Genomic DNA, 14702 nt, shown 5'->3' with positions numbered 1-14702 from the left:
TGCTGATGTGAGTACATTCAAACTGTTTAAAAGTAAATGTAAACATACTGTCGGAGAGTGGTTAAATAAAGAGGAAAATACAAATACCTGCATAACGAACATAAATTTTGCACCATTATTATAAACTGTCCTAAATGATCCGACACTAGAAAACTCTATAAAAAGTGGGTTTAGAAAATGTTTCCGCTTGACCCGAATTTAGTGGACTATTCTAAGTGTATTAAAAATCACCATGAAAAATTATTTGAAAATAACATTATGAACTTTTCAAGTGAAAAGTTGAAAATAACGATAGAAATTTTATTAGCTGTAAAACCTCAGTTGGATAAAAATGTAAATATATACGTCATATTATCAAAATTAAAAGAACTGCAAGCCGAAACGGAAGAAACTGAAACTAATTATAACATAGAGAAAAATACTGCACTAATTGTAAGTGCAACTGAGACGCCAGCTTTAGATGTTACATCTAATTTGATAAATTTGGATTCAGAAAAATTTCTATTTCTCGATAATCCGGACAACAATTTTTCAGATATCAGTGATGCATAAATTCTGACCTCACAGAGTACAAAATATTTGAGTCGGAAGCTGGAGAAAAAAGGGAATCGATTGAAAAGCGAGTTAAGATCATGCAAGTTTGACCTGGAATGAAAACATTAGCGGCGACAGAGCAAAAGAAGATGAATGTAAGAAAACAAGGATCTAAATATTGATAGAATTAAAATTATAAGTGATATAAGAATTAACCCCGGAAGTATATTGATCATTTCACGCGATGAAGCAAAGGAGAAGACAGATAAGAATGTGATAGAGAAAGGAAACTCCCTTTTCATGAAACATTTATTTTTTCCAAACCCTGTCAATAAATCATGTAAAAGAAAAGATACTACTGCTCAAAACATGCCAGCTGCAATATCTTCCGAAGAATATCGTGCCTTTGTGCAACAAAGAGAAGAACTAAAACAGGAAAAGGAGCTAAAAAAATAGAAAGAAAAAGGAAAATATGTCTTCGTAACAAAGTTGCGAAACAAAAGAACAACTGAACAAGATGGGAAATTGAAGGGGAAGGCGAAAATGTTATAACAAATGTTGAAAGCAAAGAAAAATGCGGAATGTGTAATGACGACTTATATAGCGATGCCGAAGATGATGATGAAAAGAATGTGGATTGCGATAAATGCCCCATTATGGTTTCATTTAAAATGTACTGAATTCGCAGGCCAAGCCTATATGTATAGAAATCTGTGATAAACCATTTATTTGTTCTTTATGTTCCTAACAAATTTTTACATTCTAACTCGACTTTTGTAAAGAAACAGTTTAATATTTTCTTTTCGTTTGCTCTCTAAAAATAAAGATTTATGTTTTGTTGGATTTTATGTGCATTGTTAATTGTTACATAGAAATAAAAATTTATGTTTCGTTTTATAGTAATTTGATCAATTTTAATTACCTATATACAGTCGGCCTCATGAGTGTTCGTTCACCTACGTTCACGTTCAGTGTAGGTGTAGGTAAAAATAGGAAAATATGTAGATTGTTAAGGGGAGGTTCCGGTCTAGAAAGCTAAAAAATGATCATTTTTAGGATTTTTTTAAAAAGAAACTAAAGATGATAGCGATATATGGTTTGGGAGCATTTATTATATATCCTTTTAACTTGTAAAAATTGTAAAATTTTTGATTATATACAAATATTTCAAGCGTCAGCATCGCATTCCGTAGCAGTCCACGAAAAATTCTCTTTGGATGGTGGGACGTCTAGCTCCTCGGCTTTAAATTTTAAACAAAAAAGTGAAATATATTCTTAAACTGCGTGAAATTTCCAAGGCAGTGAACCTACGAAAGTTAAGAAAAAAAATTTTTTTATCCTTTTTCTGACACTTTAAAGTGAAACATCAATTTTTTCACCATTCTACAGCCCTTAAAAATTAGTAAACTTGGATAAACTCAAAATGTTAGAAGTTCACTGCCTGCGAGAAAGTATATTCTTTAATTTAAAAAAAGATTCATTCAAATTGATCAATTAGTTTTCGAGATATTTGGCCCACCAGTTCGAAAAATGATGTTTCGAGAAAAACGTGTTTAAAGTTTTTGTTTAGTCTACTCGCGATGATCTTGCGATCTTTCGAGTTTTGGGAGACTAACTAATTTGCTCGTGTTTGGTTTCCGGAAGAGTTCAATGTTGCTTGTTGCTGGCCGCATGAATTCTGCTTTCGAGGTCTCAGACACACGGATTGGTTATTACAATTTCGACTTCGACAAGGGAGGTGGTTGACTATACGCGATTGGCAAACTATTAAACAAAGAACGAACTAAAGGGACTCTCCCAAGTCAACGGTCACTCTCAAGTGTCGTCCGCACCCTTGAGTGACGCGCGCGGAAACAATAGTGTCTTTATAAATAGTTGCAAAACCTGCCTGCTTCAGTGTCACATGTCTGCACATTTTCAGAGAGACCAAAAACCCGAGAAGTTAAAATATAACAAACAGATGTGGACGAGAGCCGCGAGAAGAAAATCATCGAACTTCTAAATAAACGTTAAAATGCTCGATGGCCTCCCAAATTTACAACTGCTGCGAAGGACCGAATAATTTCCAGACCCATGCCTGAAAAACGCCGTAAATCTGGTAAGACGACTAAACAGTTTTACTTGATGAAAAGTCTAATGAAAAATCTACTTTCCTCTAATCTGCAATTCCAGGTCCGTACATCAGTCCTTCAGTGTCTTCATGAAATTTCTTGAGACTTTCCAAACTTCTTTTTTGGCACTTTTTTGCTGTTGAAATGACGTTGAAGCGGCAATTCGTTTCTTGTCCATGTTTTCAGCAAACGATTTAGCTTGCGGGCCAACTGCAATTCCTAATACACTCATAACTTTTAGGAATGGTAGATATCCATTGTTGAAGGTGCAAGCGGCCAATAATGCAGCAATTTCAATGGATTTTGCTCCATAATGCAGATGTTTGGAGCCCAAAGCCCATACGTTTTTATCCTTTTTCTGACACTTTAAAGTGAAACATCAATTTTTTCACCATTCTACAGCCCTTAAAAATTAGTAAACTTGGATAAACTCAAAATGTTAGAAGTTCACTGCCTGCGAGAAAGTATATTCTTTAATTTAAAAAAAGATTCATTCAAATTGATCAATTAGTTTTCGAGATATTTGGCCCACCAGTTCGAAAAATGATGTTTCGAGAAAAACGTGTTTAAAGTTTTTGTTTAGTCTACTCGCGATGATCTTGCGATCTTTCGAGTTTTGGGAGACTAACTAATTTGCTCGTGTTTGGTTTCCGGAAGAGTTCAATGTTGCTTGTTGCTGGCCGCATGAATTCTGCTTTCGAGGTCTCAGACACACGGATTGGTTATTACAATTTCGACTTCGACAAGGGAGGTGGTTGACTATACGCGATTGGCAAACTATTAAACAAAGAACGAACTAAAGGGACTCTCCCAAGTCAACGGTCACTCTCAAGTGTCGTTCGCACCCTTGAGTGACGCGCGCGGAAAGTCGCGTGTCTCGAAGCAATAAACGCAGCAAGTCTGGGCAGCGCTTCGTCGCTAACAAAAACATACCAAAGTGGAGACCAAAAACCCGAGAAGTTAAAATATAACAAACAGATGTGGACGAGAGCCGCGAGAAGAAAATCATCGAACTTCTAAATAAACGTTAAAATGCTCGATGGCCTCCCAAATTTACAACTGCTGCGAAGGACCGAATAATTTCCAGACCCATGCCTGAAAAACGCCGTAAATCTGGTAAGACGACTAAACAGTTTTACTTGATGAAAAGTCTAATGAAAAATCTACTTTCCTCTAATCTGCAATTCCAGGTCCGTACATCAGTCCTTCAGTGTCTTCATGAAATTTCTTGAGACTTTCCAAACTTCTTTTTTGGCACTTTTTTGCTGTTGAAATGACGTTGAAGCGGCAATTCGTTTCTTGTCCATGTTTTCAGCAAACGATTTAGCTTGCGGGCCAACTGCAATTCCTAATACACTCATAACTTTTAGGAATGGTAGATATCCATTGTTGAAGGTGCAAGCGGCCAATAATGCAGCAATTTCAATGGATTTTGCTCCATAATGCAGATGTTTGGAGCCCAAAGCCCAAGAATTGAAGCATTCATTACTGTTATGTGTTTCTTCCAATACATCTTTCCTGCAGCTCGTCAGATGTTAAATTTTCAAATACTGGACGAATTACTTCGAGCACTTCGTCATTTAGTGGAGGAGGATGACTGAATGACTCAAGTTCACCCTTTGCTTCCGCACGTCGCCATTTGCACCTGGATTTCCTTCTCTCTCCTCCCTTCTTTTGCTTCTGCGCTTTCTTCTTTACAGGCAGATTCTTGTATTAATTGTCGCGTAGCGACCTTTCAAATTTATATTCTTCAATTTTCGTAGCAGTAAGGATTATTTAGCCCTCGAGGCGTATACCTACCGCCTAACCCTCGAGATATACCAAATAAGTACATTTTTATTAGAAGGTCGTTAGCCGTTTCGTACAAGGGAGGTGGTTGACTATACGCGATTGGCAAACTATTAAACAAAGAACGAACTAAAGGGACTCTCCCAAGTCAACGGTCACTCTCAAGTGTCGTTCGGTACCTGAGAGTGACGAATGGTCTGGGGGGTGGCATTTTTGCTTAGTTTCTCCCCTTTAATTTTAACCAATAGGTAGTGTCAGCCACCCTTCCCCACCACTATCGAAACATGAATTCCACCTATCCGAGTGTCTCACCCCCGCGATGCGGTTTGTTCGGAGGCATCGACGGGATCTTTTTAAAAACGAAAAGTTAGTTAGACACAAGACATAGAAGCACGAACATTGAACGTTAAATAAATAGTACATTAGGTGTGATAGTCAAGGAAAATAAAATATAAGTTATACAGTCCACTAGAATTAAACTATTCGCACAAAGTTAATTCGGCGTGCGAAGTACGAGTTGCGCTGTTGTACGCAACAGACAGAACGTACGCGACATTAATTCAAACACAGATTTTGCACTACAATGAAGATTTTCCAGTATTGCATAATATGTGGTGTTCGCTAGTCCGTGACAAATATTCATCAAGGAACAAAATACATTTATACCTTGTAAACCAACTCCTAACAATCGCATCACAAACACAATTCGACGGTTTATTTCACACGATTTGTTAATAAACGGACTCGATCCTGTACTAATATCACCTTTACACTTACACACTAAGTTCAATTTGAAACCGAGCGGTAAAAGACCGATGCGGCAGCTGACACTTAAAAGCCTATAAATTTGGTCATTTCTAAAATTTCGAAATTTCCTTTTAACTACATATTCTTTAAACCTCAAAGTGAAAAATCTGAAAAAAAAATTTTTGATTTTTTCAAACATCTAGACCGGAACCTCCCCTTAAGTCATTAGGGTTAGTACGTTTCCAGACGCGGGTCTGGAAATTCCTCGGTCTTTCACAGCGGTCATAAACTTGAAAGGCCATCGAGTATTTTACTTTCACTTTGAATTTCGATGTTTTTTCTATGGCCATTGTGCACATCTGCATGTCATACTTTAACTTTCTAGTCCTTTGATTTCTATTTGACCATGCTTCATTAGCGTCGAAGCGCTACCCAGATTTGTTACCTGCTGCGCCTATTGTTCGAGGCACGCGGAGTTTCCGCGCGCGTCACTCAAGGATGCACGGGCACTTAAGAGTGACCGTTGACAAGGGAGCGTCACCTTAGTTAGTTTTCGGTATCTAATGATTGCCAATCGCGTTAGATTCAATCACTTCCCTTGTCGAGTTCGAAAATGTAATTAACCAACCCGCGTGTCTCACCCCCGCTGAAGGCTCGTATCCGAGGTGTCTTGGAAAGTGTCCGAGCCCTCGATACATAGAATTCATCTGACCACCCTACGAGTAGTTCTTCAGAGATTAGTCAATATTAATAGTTATTTGTCCTCCTAAACACGGAGGTGGTCCTTCGAGAAACGAACTTAGTAAATTTAGTCGGCACACCACGTGCAAATTCGACAAACCTCGACAGTTATTTGTAACTACCACGAGCAAGATCTAACATAGATAAAATTTGGAAAAAAAATGCAGATATAAAGCTTTATTTGTACAAAATAAAATGACATTTTGCGAGATTCATAATTGTTATACATAATGAAAAATAAAACAAAGTATTTGTTCCGTCATAAACAAGAGAGTATTTTCAGAGAATTCGTCAATAGACCAGTTTCAGGGTGGCCTCACACGAAGACCCACACTCCACCACATGGCATTGGGAACTCGCGTTGAAAGACAAGAACATGCCCTCCTACATCAGTCTCTTAGACTTTTTAGAGAAACGGGCAAATTGCGCATCGACCATGTCACCAAGGCCAACATCGATACCCAACCGATTAGGGGAGCATCAGAGAACCATTAGGCCAGGGCCATCGCGAGGACACGCATTCATCTCCGCGAGATGTCCTATTTGCAAGGATCCTCGCCATATCAGACAGTCCGAGATATTCATGGCAAAAACCGTAAAAGATCGAATCACGGCCATCGCCAACATATCACTTTGTACAAACTATCTCAGAGAAGGACACACCCCACAATACTGCCGAGCAGGTACCTGCCGGGTATGCAATAAACGGCACCATACCCTGCTACATCACAGAGGCGACCCACAAAAATATCGAGACACCGCTACAACAATGTTCCCTTACACCAACGACTCGTCAATAAGTCAAACGCGTAAGAATTCCGTAAATCCAACTACGAGTTAATCGTCGATGTCCGAATAACAGCGGCATCCAGAGACTCAAACGGAGAAACAAAACAATTTCCTTGCAGAATCATTCAACGACACATTATTAGTCACAGCTCAGATCAATGTATTGAATAATAAACAAGTACCGATACGCTGCCGAGCATTATTGGACACAGGCGCGACTACAAACCTCATAACAGAAAAGCTCGCGAATCAACTAAGCATAACGCAAAGAAAATGTTTTGTTCCCATCGGAGTTCTTGACACAATGTCAGCGGCATCAAAACAAGCAATCATTGCCACCATTCAATCCAACGACATCAATTATCAGCGCACGTTAACGTTTTTGACAATTCCGAGCATTTCGCCGTTGGTTCCGGAACAGCCAATTGAGCGGTCAACTTTAAAAATATCGAAAAACATAAAACTAGCCGATCCGAACTTCCATCGTCCAGCATCCATCGACATGCTCCTAAGCGTTGGAACCTCGCTATCCCTATTGAGCATCGGGCAGATCAATCTTACGTCTTCTGGTGGTCCTGACTTGTACTTGCAAAAGACGAGACTCGGATGGGTCATTGGGGGGAGTACTCCAGCGTCATCATCAGCTCAGAGCGTCGCGTGCCATTCCACCACCAACCTACAAACCGATCTCACTCGATTCTAAGAGATAGAGGATGAACCACAAACACAGCATCTCTCGGAATCTGACAAAGTGTGCGAAGCGTATTTTCAAGAAAACACCACACGCGACCACTGTTTAACCAACAGAGGTTTATGTTACGGATTCCAGGCGACGTTACTTTTGAGAAGTTTTTTCTACAAGTTCTTTGATAACAATAGCCTATTCAAGCCAGAGGGCAAATCCGGCTTATTACCTGATGGCTGCGGAAATTCTCCACTTCTGCGGGCCACATGGTAAACCGGTGCTTGCCTCTGCGTGCTCAGTAACGGTAAACATGCCATAAACCCGCAAAGTCGACGTTTCGGCAAAATCGCCACGCGGGGCTGACACCCCCGTTTGGGACCGTCTCTCCCTCTCTGCCACCGCCCTACTCTGCGGACCACGGGGGAGTGCACGAGGGCCTAGGAGAGCGGCTCTAGGGGGTGAAAGGCCCATGATTTTCCAACTAGGTAAACTCCCCATTTTGGCGAAAGGAGATATATACAGCCAGTTCACGACATTCGGGCATATTCTAATACATTCAGAAACAATCGACAACAGTTTTGAGCGTTCTAACACGCAACATTCGACACTTTGATACACCAGTGCGGTCCAGTCCGCAATAATCAACACCACAAATAAAGTCGTGATTACAATCGCGATCATAAGTAGTTGGCACATACACGTACAATAATTTACCAACGCCAACCCGACCCTCCAACCCACGAGAAGCGCGGGAAGCTGCGTTAACAACCACAACGGCAGATACATCGTGGCTCTACCTTTCAATGAAAAGGTCTCTCTATTGGGAGAATCAAGATCAAGGGCAATGAAACGATTCATCTCCCTCGAGCGAAGGCTGCAACGCGAAACAGAATTAAAGAAAGATTATCGGGCCATAATACAAGAATATCTGGACCTAGGGCACATGTCCGAGATCAAAATCGACCCGTCTGCGAAGGATGGTTATTACGTGCCACAGCACGGTGTCATCGAGGTTACCAGCGAGACAACAGAATTAAGAGTCGTCTTCGACGGCTCCGCCGAAACTAGTTCAGGAGTATCATTGAACGATGCCCTCCACACTGGACCAAAAATTCAGGAAGATCTGTTCTACATTCTACTCCGCTTTAGAACTCACCAGTATGTACTCACCGGGGATATCGAGAAAATGTACCGGCAGTTTCTCGTACGTCCCGAAGAACGGAAATTCCAGCGAATTCTCTGGCGTGACGACGAAGGAAACATCAAAACCTACCAGATGAACACCGTTTACTTTCGGACTGTCAGCCGCGCCATACTTAGCTATCCGCTGTCTCAACAAACTAGCCGAAGACGAAGGACACCTATTCCCAAACGCGTCCAAAATTCTACAACGCGATTTTTACGTGGACGACGCGCTTACTGGAGCATCACCTAACTGAACTCCTTAAATTGACAGGCCTGAACGTCCGGAAATGGGCGTCCAATGAAATAGAGCTCTTGAAAGGGCTACCCGAGCAAGACGTTAATCGCAAGTTACACCTCGGTGAATCCTCAACCGTGAAAACCCTCGGTGTAGTTTGGAATTCTGCCAACAACACTATCCTATACGCAGTTAGGGCTTCACATCCGTATCGCGCATCACCAAACATCTGATCAGTTCCGAGATCGCAAAGATATATAACCCGTTGGAACTCCTCGCACCAGTGATCATTCGCGCAAAGATGCTGCTCCAAAAAATCTGGACCACTAAGGTCGACTGGGACGAATCCCTACTCCAGAGCTTTCACGTCGAGTGGAAAAGGTACTACACCCAATTACTACTGCTGAACAATGCCGCCTTCCAACGAAAAACAATTCCCGCATACGCTGAAATAACCGAGCTGCACGGTCTCTGTGACGCGAGCGAGCGAGCATATGGAGCTTGCGTATATCTCCGCACCATCGACTCACAGGGGCAGGTTCCAGTTAACCTACTCGCGGTAAAATCAAAGGTAGCACCGCTCAAATGTCACACCATCCCACGCCTCGAACTATGCGGAGCACTACTCCTCGCTTCGTTAAGTAACACCATGCAGAAGGCATTACACATCAAAATGCATCGCACCATTCTCTGGACAGATTCAACCATTGTTCTACACTGACTACACACGTCACCACATCTCCTCAAAACATTCGTTGCCAACAGAATCTCAGAAATTCAAACCAGAACAAACATCACAGACTGGCGTCATGTCCGGACGACCGACAACCCAGCAGATCTTATCTCCCGAGGGCAGTCGCCCAAAGAATTCCTTCGTCCATCCATCTGGCATCACGGACCAGAATGGCTTACCGAAGACGAAACCTATTGGCCAACGCAAGACATAACACCCATGAATCCGCTTCCCGAACAAAAACAAAGCATTTGCCTAGCCACAGCATCCATCGACGTCAAAATAATAGAAAAATATTCATCCTGGTCGAAACTCATACGGATTATCGCTCGCTATCTCCGATGGAAGCCGAACAACACTGAAAAAGGAACGTTGACCATTAAAGAACTTAACCACGCACACAACTCCATCATTAAAATGACACAACGATTACATTTCGCTGATGAACTGCGATGCCTCACCAAAGACGGAGCAACTACTTTAAAAGACAAGTTACAAGCACTCAACCCTTCATTGACAAAGACGGGATACTGCGAGTCGGAAGTCGATTAAAAAATTCCACGATGCCGTTTTCTCAAAAACATCCAATCATTCTACCAAAATCCAAAACAACAGCACTCATAATCGAGCACGAACTTCGAATCCACCTGCACGCAGGAGCTTAAGCTACCCTTTACGTAATCAGGGAACGTTATTGGCCAATTGACGGTCGAAGTCAAGTTTGGAAGTCGGTAAAAAGGTGTGTAGTATGTTGTTGTCGCGCTAATCCACCTCCGAAAAATTACATCATGGGCAATCTACCTGAGGCGCGAGTAACCGAATCACGCCCATTTTCCAACGTTGGAGTAGATTTCTGCGGTCCCTGACCGCATAAAGGAAAGGCGACACAGAAATCGCACCCGCATAAAGGTATACATAGCGGTTTCCATGTGTCTTGCCGTCAAGGCCGTTCACCTTGAGCTCGTAAGTGACCTCACAACCGAGGCCTTTATTGCTGCCCTTCGCCGATTCATCGCCAGAAGAGGACATTGTACCAGATTACACTCTGTTAATGGTACTAATTTCATCAGTGCTAACAACGAACTACAGGAACTCCACAAACTACTACACTCGAACGAGTTTCGCGAAAAGGTACAAACGTTTCTTACTGATCGCTCAATAGAATGGTCTTTTATTCCATCTCAGGCGCCCCATTTCAGGGACCTCTGGGAAGCAGCGGTCAAATCATTCAAATACCATCTTAAACGCGTCGCAGGTAATAATGAGCTTTTCACCTTCGAAAACTTCAACACACTTATCGTAGAAATAGAGTCAATATTAAATTCCCAACGACTCACTCCCACCTCATCCGATTCAAACGACCTCCTCGTCCTTACACCAGGCCACTTCCTCATTGGCGATTCACTAATGAGTCTACCTGGGCGAGATTTTAGAGACACCCCATCCAACCGTCTTTCAAGCTGGCAGCATATTCAGAAAATAAATCAGCATTTATGGACCCGCTGGCGTCGGGAATACCGGAATGAACTGACTATCCGCAGCAAATGGAAACAAGGCGATCACCAGATAAAGGAAGGTACAATCGTCCTTCTCAGAGAGGATAATCTGCCACCAACGGACTGGGCGCTAGGACGAGTGCTAAAGGTCCATCCAGGTTTCGACGGTATCGTGCGTGCAGCGACTATTGAAACCGCCACGAACGTGCTCGATCGGACCGTCAAAAAACTAGTGTCACTGCCCAATCAACCAAGGGATGAATCGGAAACAGCATCCGAAAAAATTTGACGCAGCGACCTTATCGCTCAATCCTTTGTAATATACGCTTAGATCTTATTTAGCATTAGCACGTCAATTACGTCATCCAGAATACTACTCCTTAATCATAAGACACATACACAAATACATTCGATCCCTCATCGGTTAATATTGATCGACATTCTCTCAACGGAGGGAGGATGTTCCACGGACCACCAGCGGAACAAATGTACTGCTTGGTATTTTTCTGTCTTATTAACAATTTCAGTAAAGAAATACAGATCGAAAAGAAAATCGATGAAAATGATTTCTGAAAAAGAATTAAAAACCTCTGTAAAGGTTTGCATGATTTTCGTACTTTATGTTCCCGCATGTCAGTTTTCTACATTTTTTTCTTTTCAGTAACTGATGAATTGATACGATGATTGTATTGAAATAATAACACTATGTGAACGATGTTTGTGCCTAAGTAAATGAGGGTGAGTGATTTATTGTATGATTTGTATTATTCTGTTTATTTTTACTTGTTTATATTGTATATTTTTATCATTCTTATTTTATGCACATTATTAATTGCTGTAGCTTATTTCCTAGAGTAGAAACTACAGATAAATAAATATTTTTAACAAGTGAAACTCACAAAAAATAATACACAACAAACTAAGGTAACAATAAAAAACCCTGGCGTCCCTTCAGGACCCCGCTTGGTAAAGAACATCGATCATTTCACCTTGGTATGCTAAAGGGTTAATCGGGTCTACCACTCCCTTCCGACTAACCCGGGAATGCTACATATGTACACTACCGGCCAAAAGATTGGAATCACTTGCCGATTTCTATCAAAATCGAATATACCGGTAAATTTTGGAATGATCCATCGTTAATATGTCAGATGTTAACAAGTTGAATTATATTTTAAGAGATTTCAGCATTTTCTTATGTCCATAATACTATTATATAATTCATACACTCAGTTTAAGGCAACGCTCGGAATGAACTTTTCTACTGCCGGGAAAGATACTCTGTTTTCGCCTTATATAGGAATTCGCGATTCTTTTGTTTACCAATAAGCGTCGAATGTTACAATATTAGATTCCAATTGGCTGGTCCGGGGGCCCAGAAGATGTATAAATCGGATATTTGTTATACATTGCCACCATTCTCGTGAACGAAGGCGTTGAAACGTGATCAGCAGCTAAAATTTTACATTAATACTTTAAAATGGCAAAAAGAATAGAAATTAGTATTGAAACTCGAAGTGCAATTATCACACTTAAAATTGAAAGTATCATACAAGGGCGTACAGGGTACAGTAAAACGTTTTGCGGATACCGGCAGTTTGAAAGACAAACCACGGTCAGGAAGACCCAAAATCACGTCGAGAGCTGAAGATGTGAGAATAAATATTATTTGCGAACGAAACAGACGACTAACGGCCTCGGAAATTCGTGTAGGACTTAATGATAGTAGACCGAATCCAATATCTCTAGCCACGGTGAAAAGGCGACTAAGAGCTGCAGGTTTAAATGGTCGTATAACAATCAGGAAACCATTGCTTTCGTCGAAAAATCGTAAAATGCGGTTGGATTGGGCAAAAAGCCACAAAAATTGGACACCTACGGATTGGGGTAAGGTTCTTTGGACTGACGAATCCAAGTTCGAAATATTTGGGTCGCACCGAAGGATATTTGTTCGCCGATCTGTACAAGAAAAAATGTTGCCAGAGTGTATTAAACCTACTGTCAAACATGGTGGTGGTTCAGTTATGGTCTGGGGATGTTTCTCAACGGTTGGAGAGGGAAACATAGTCAAAATAGAAAATACAATGAAAAAAGAAGACTATAAACAGATACTCGAGCAGCACGCTCTACCATCAGGTCATCGGTTAATAGGTAGAAATTTTATTATGCAGCAAGATAACGACTCTAAGCATTCATTTAAATTGTGTAAAGGGTTCTTATTGCAAAAAGAAACAGAGCGGGTCTTCAGGAATATGACATGGCCAACACAATCACCGGATTTGAACCCGATAGAATTTTTGTGGGAAGAGCTCGATCGGAATATCCGGTTGCACTGTCCAACATCGAAAGGCAACTACTACAAGAAGCATGGAAAAATTTAAAGTTAAAAATACTCGAAAAACTAATTGCCAGGATGCCCAGAATATGTCAGGCTGTCATTAGAAATAAGGGTGGTTTTTTTTATAAAAAGGCAATTTAAAGAAAAATATCTATTTCTTCGTATAAAAAATAATATAAAATCTAAAATATTCTACTTATAAGTATTTTGACAAATAAAACTTCCTCAATTACTTTGTAGGCGTTCAATTTTTCTTAGAAATATCCTGTTTCTCTTAATTTACGTAGTGATTCCAAACTTTTGGCCGGTAGTGTATGTATGTACATATACTATAACGACAGTTTTGGTATTACTACTAGCATTAGAACTATAATTACCATTAATATTTCCTCGATATCAGTATTAGTAAAATTATACATAAATTTAAAAAAAATTACTTACTTCTGTGACATCCATAACTTTGATGGCTGCCAGTTGACCAGTTTTTGTATGTCGGCCCTATGGAGAAAAAATCGTATTATTATTATTATTATATTGAAACAGAGATAATTTACATTAACCAAAAACATAATATGACACACAATAAAATATCTCTACAACATTATTATTTTACTTCATTCAAGTAATTAAAAGAGTAATTTAACTCATAGTTGATATCGTTGGGTCTCTGATGACTCACAACTGTTTCAGTTGTTAATTCTCTGGTTGCTAGGTAAATTCATAATCCCCACTGCTCTGTACATATATCCTCAGTATAAGATACAGCTTCATGTGCTACGTTAAAATATTCTTTCCGTTTTAAATCCTGAGCATTAATTACATTTTTATTGCGTTTGGGTCATATTTGACCCCATGATACCAGTTGCGTATGTTATCTCAGAACTAAGTGATTCAGAATAACTAAGTGATATAGCATAACAAAGTGATTTAGCTGAAGCTGAATTAGCGGATATTGTCAACAATTTATCAGATGTAAGTAATACCGAGGAACGTATTAAAAATGAATGTGATGATGATCTGACAATCAGTGACGTAAATATACAGAGTGAACATTCTGATCATGATACTGATACAGAAATCAAAGGTGGCGATGAAGAAACCTCTAATAGAAAAGACGAAAGAGGATATTTTTATGGTTTTTTTTTTTAATGATTCACAAACCTTATAAAATTTGTTTCTGTTGGAAATAAGCCTTTTTGTATAATCACGATCGATGAGAACTGCGCGCACCAATAAGGATCTACCGATTTCCGGTGGGTCAGTGTTTTTCCTCCTCCCTGTTCCGTCCGATACGGAACACCGTAATTAAAGATTCTCGAA

General features: G+C 40.3%; 1 protein-coding gene across 1 annotated transcript in view; it reads right to left on the bottom strand.

Moving 5' to 3' along the window:
* The window catches only part of LOC108577998 (serine/threonine-protein kinase mig-15), a 192983-nt gene extending 179032 nt beyond the window's left edge, over window positions 1–13951 (bottom strand). Inside the window, exons 1-2 of the mRNA XM_017941240.1 lie at window positions 13937–13951; window positions 13824–13880 (exon numbers count right to left, since the gene is read on the bottom strand). Coding sequence (XP_017796729.1) covers window positions 13824–13880; window positions 13937–13951 — 72 coding nt within the window. The remainder of the gene's footprint in view (window positions 1–13823; window positions 13881–13936) is intronic.
* Between the last annotated feature and the right edge of the window lie 751 nt (window positions 13952–14702).

The sequence above is a fragment of the Habropoda laboriosa genome, unplaced genomic scaffold, assembly GCF_001263275.1.
Source record: "Habropoda laboriosa isolate 0110345459 unplaced genomic scaffold, ASM126327v1 scaffold769, whole genome shotgun sequence".
Taxonomy (NCBI): domain Eukaryota; kingdom Metazoa; phylum Arthropoda; class Insecta; order Hymenoptera; family Apidae; genus Habropoda; species Habropoda laboriosa.
This window is presented reverse-complemented; position numbering and strand designations above follow the sequence as displayed.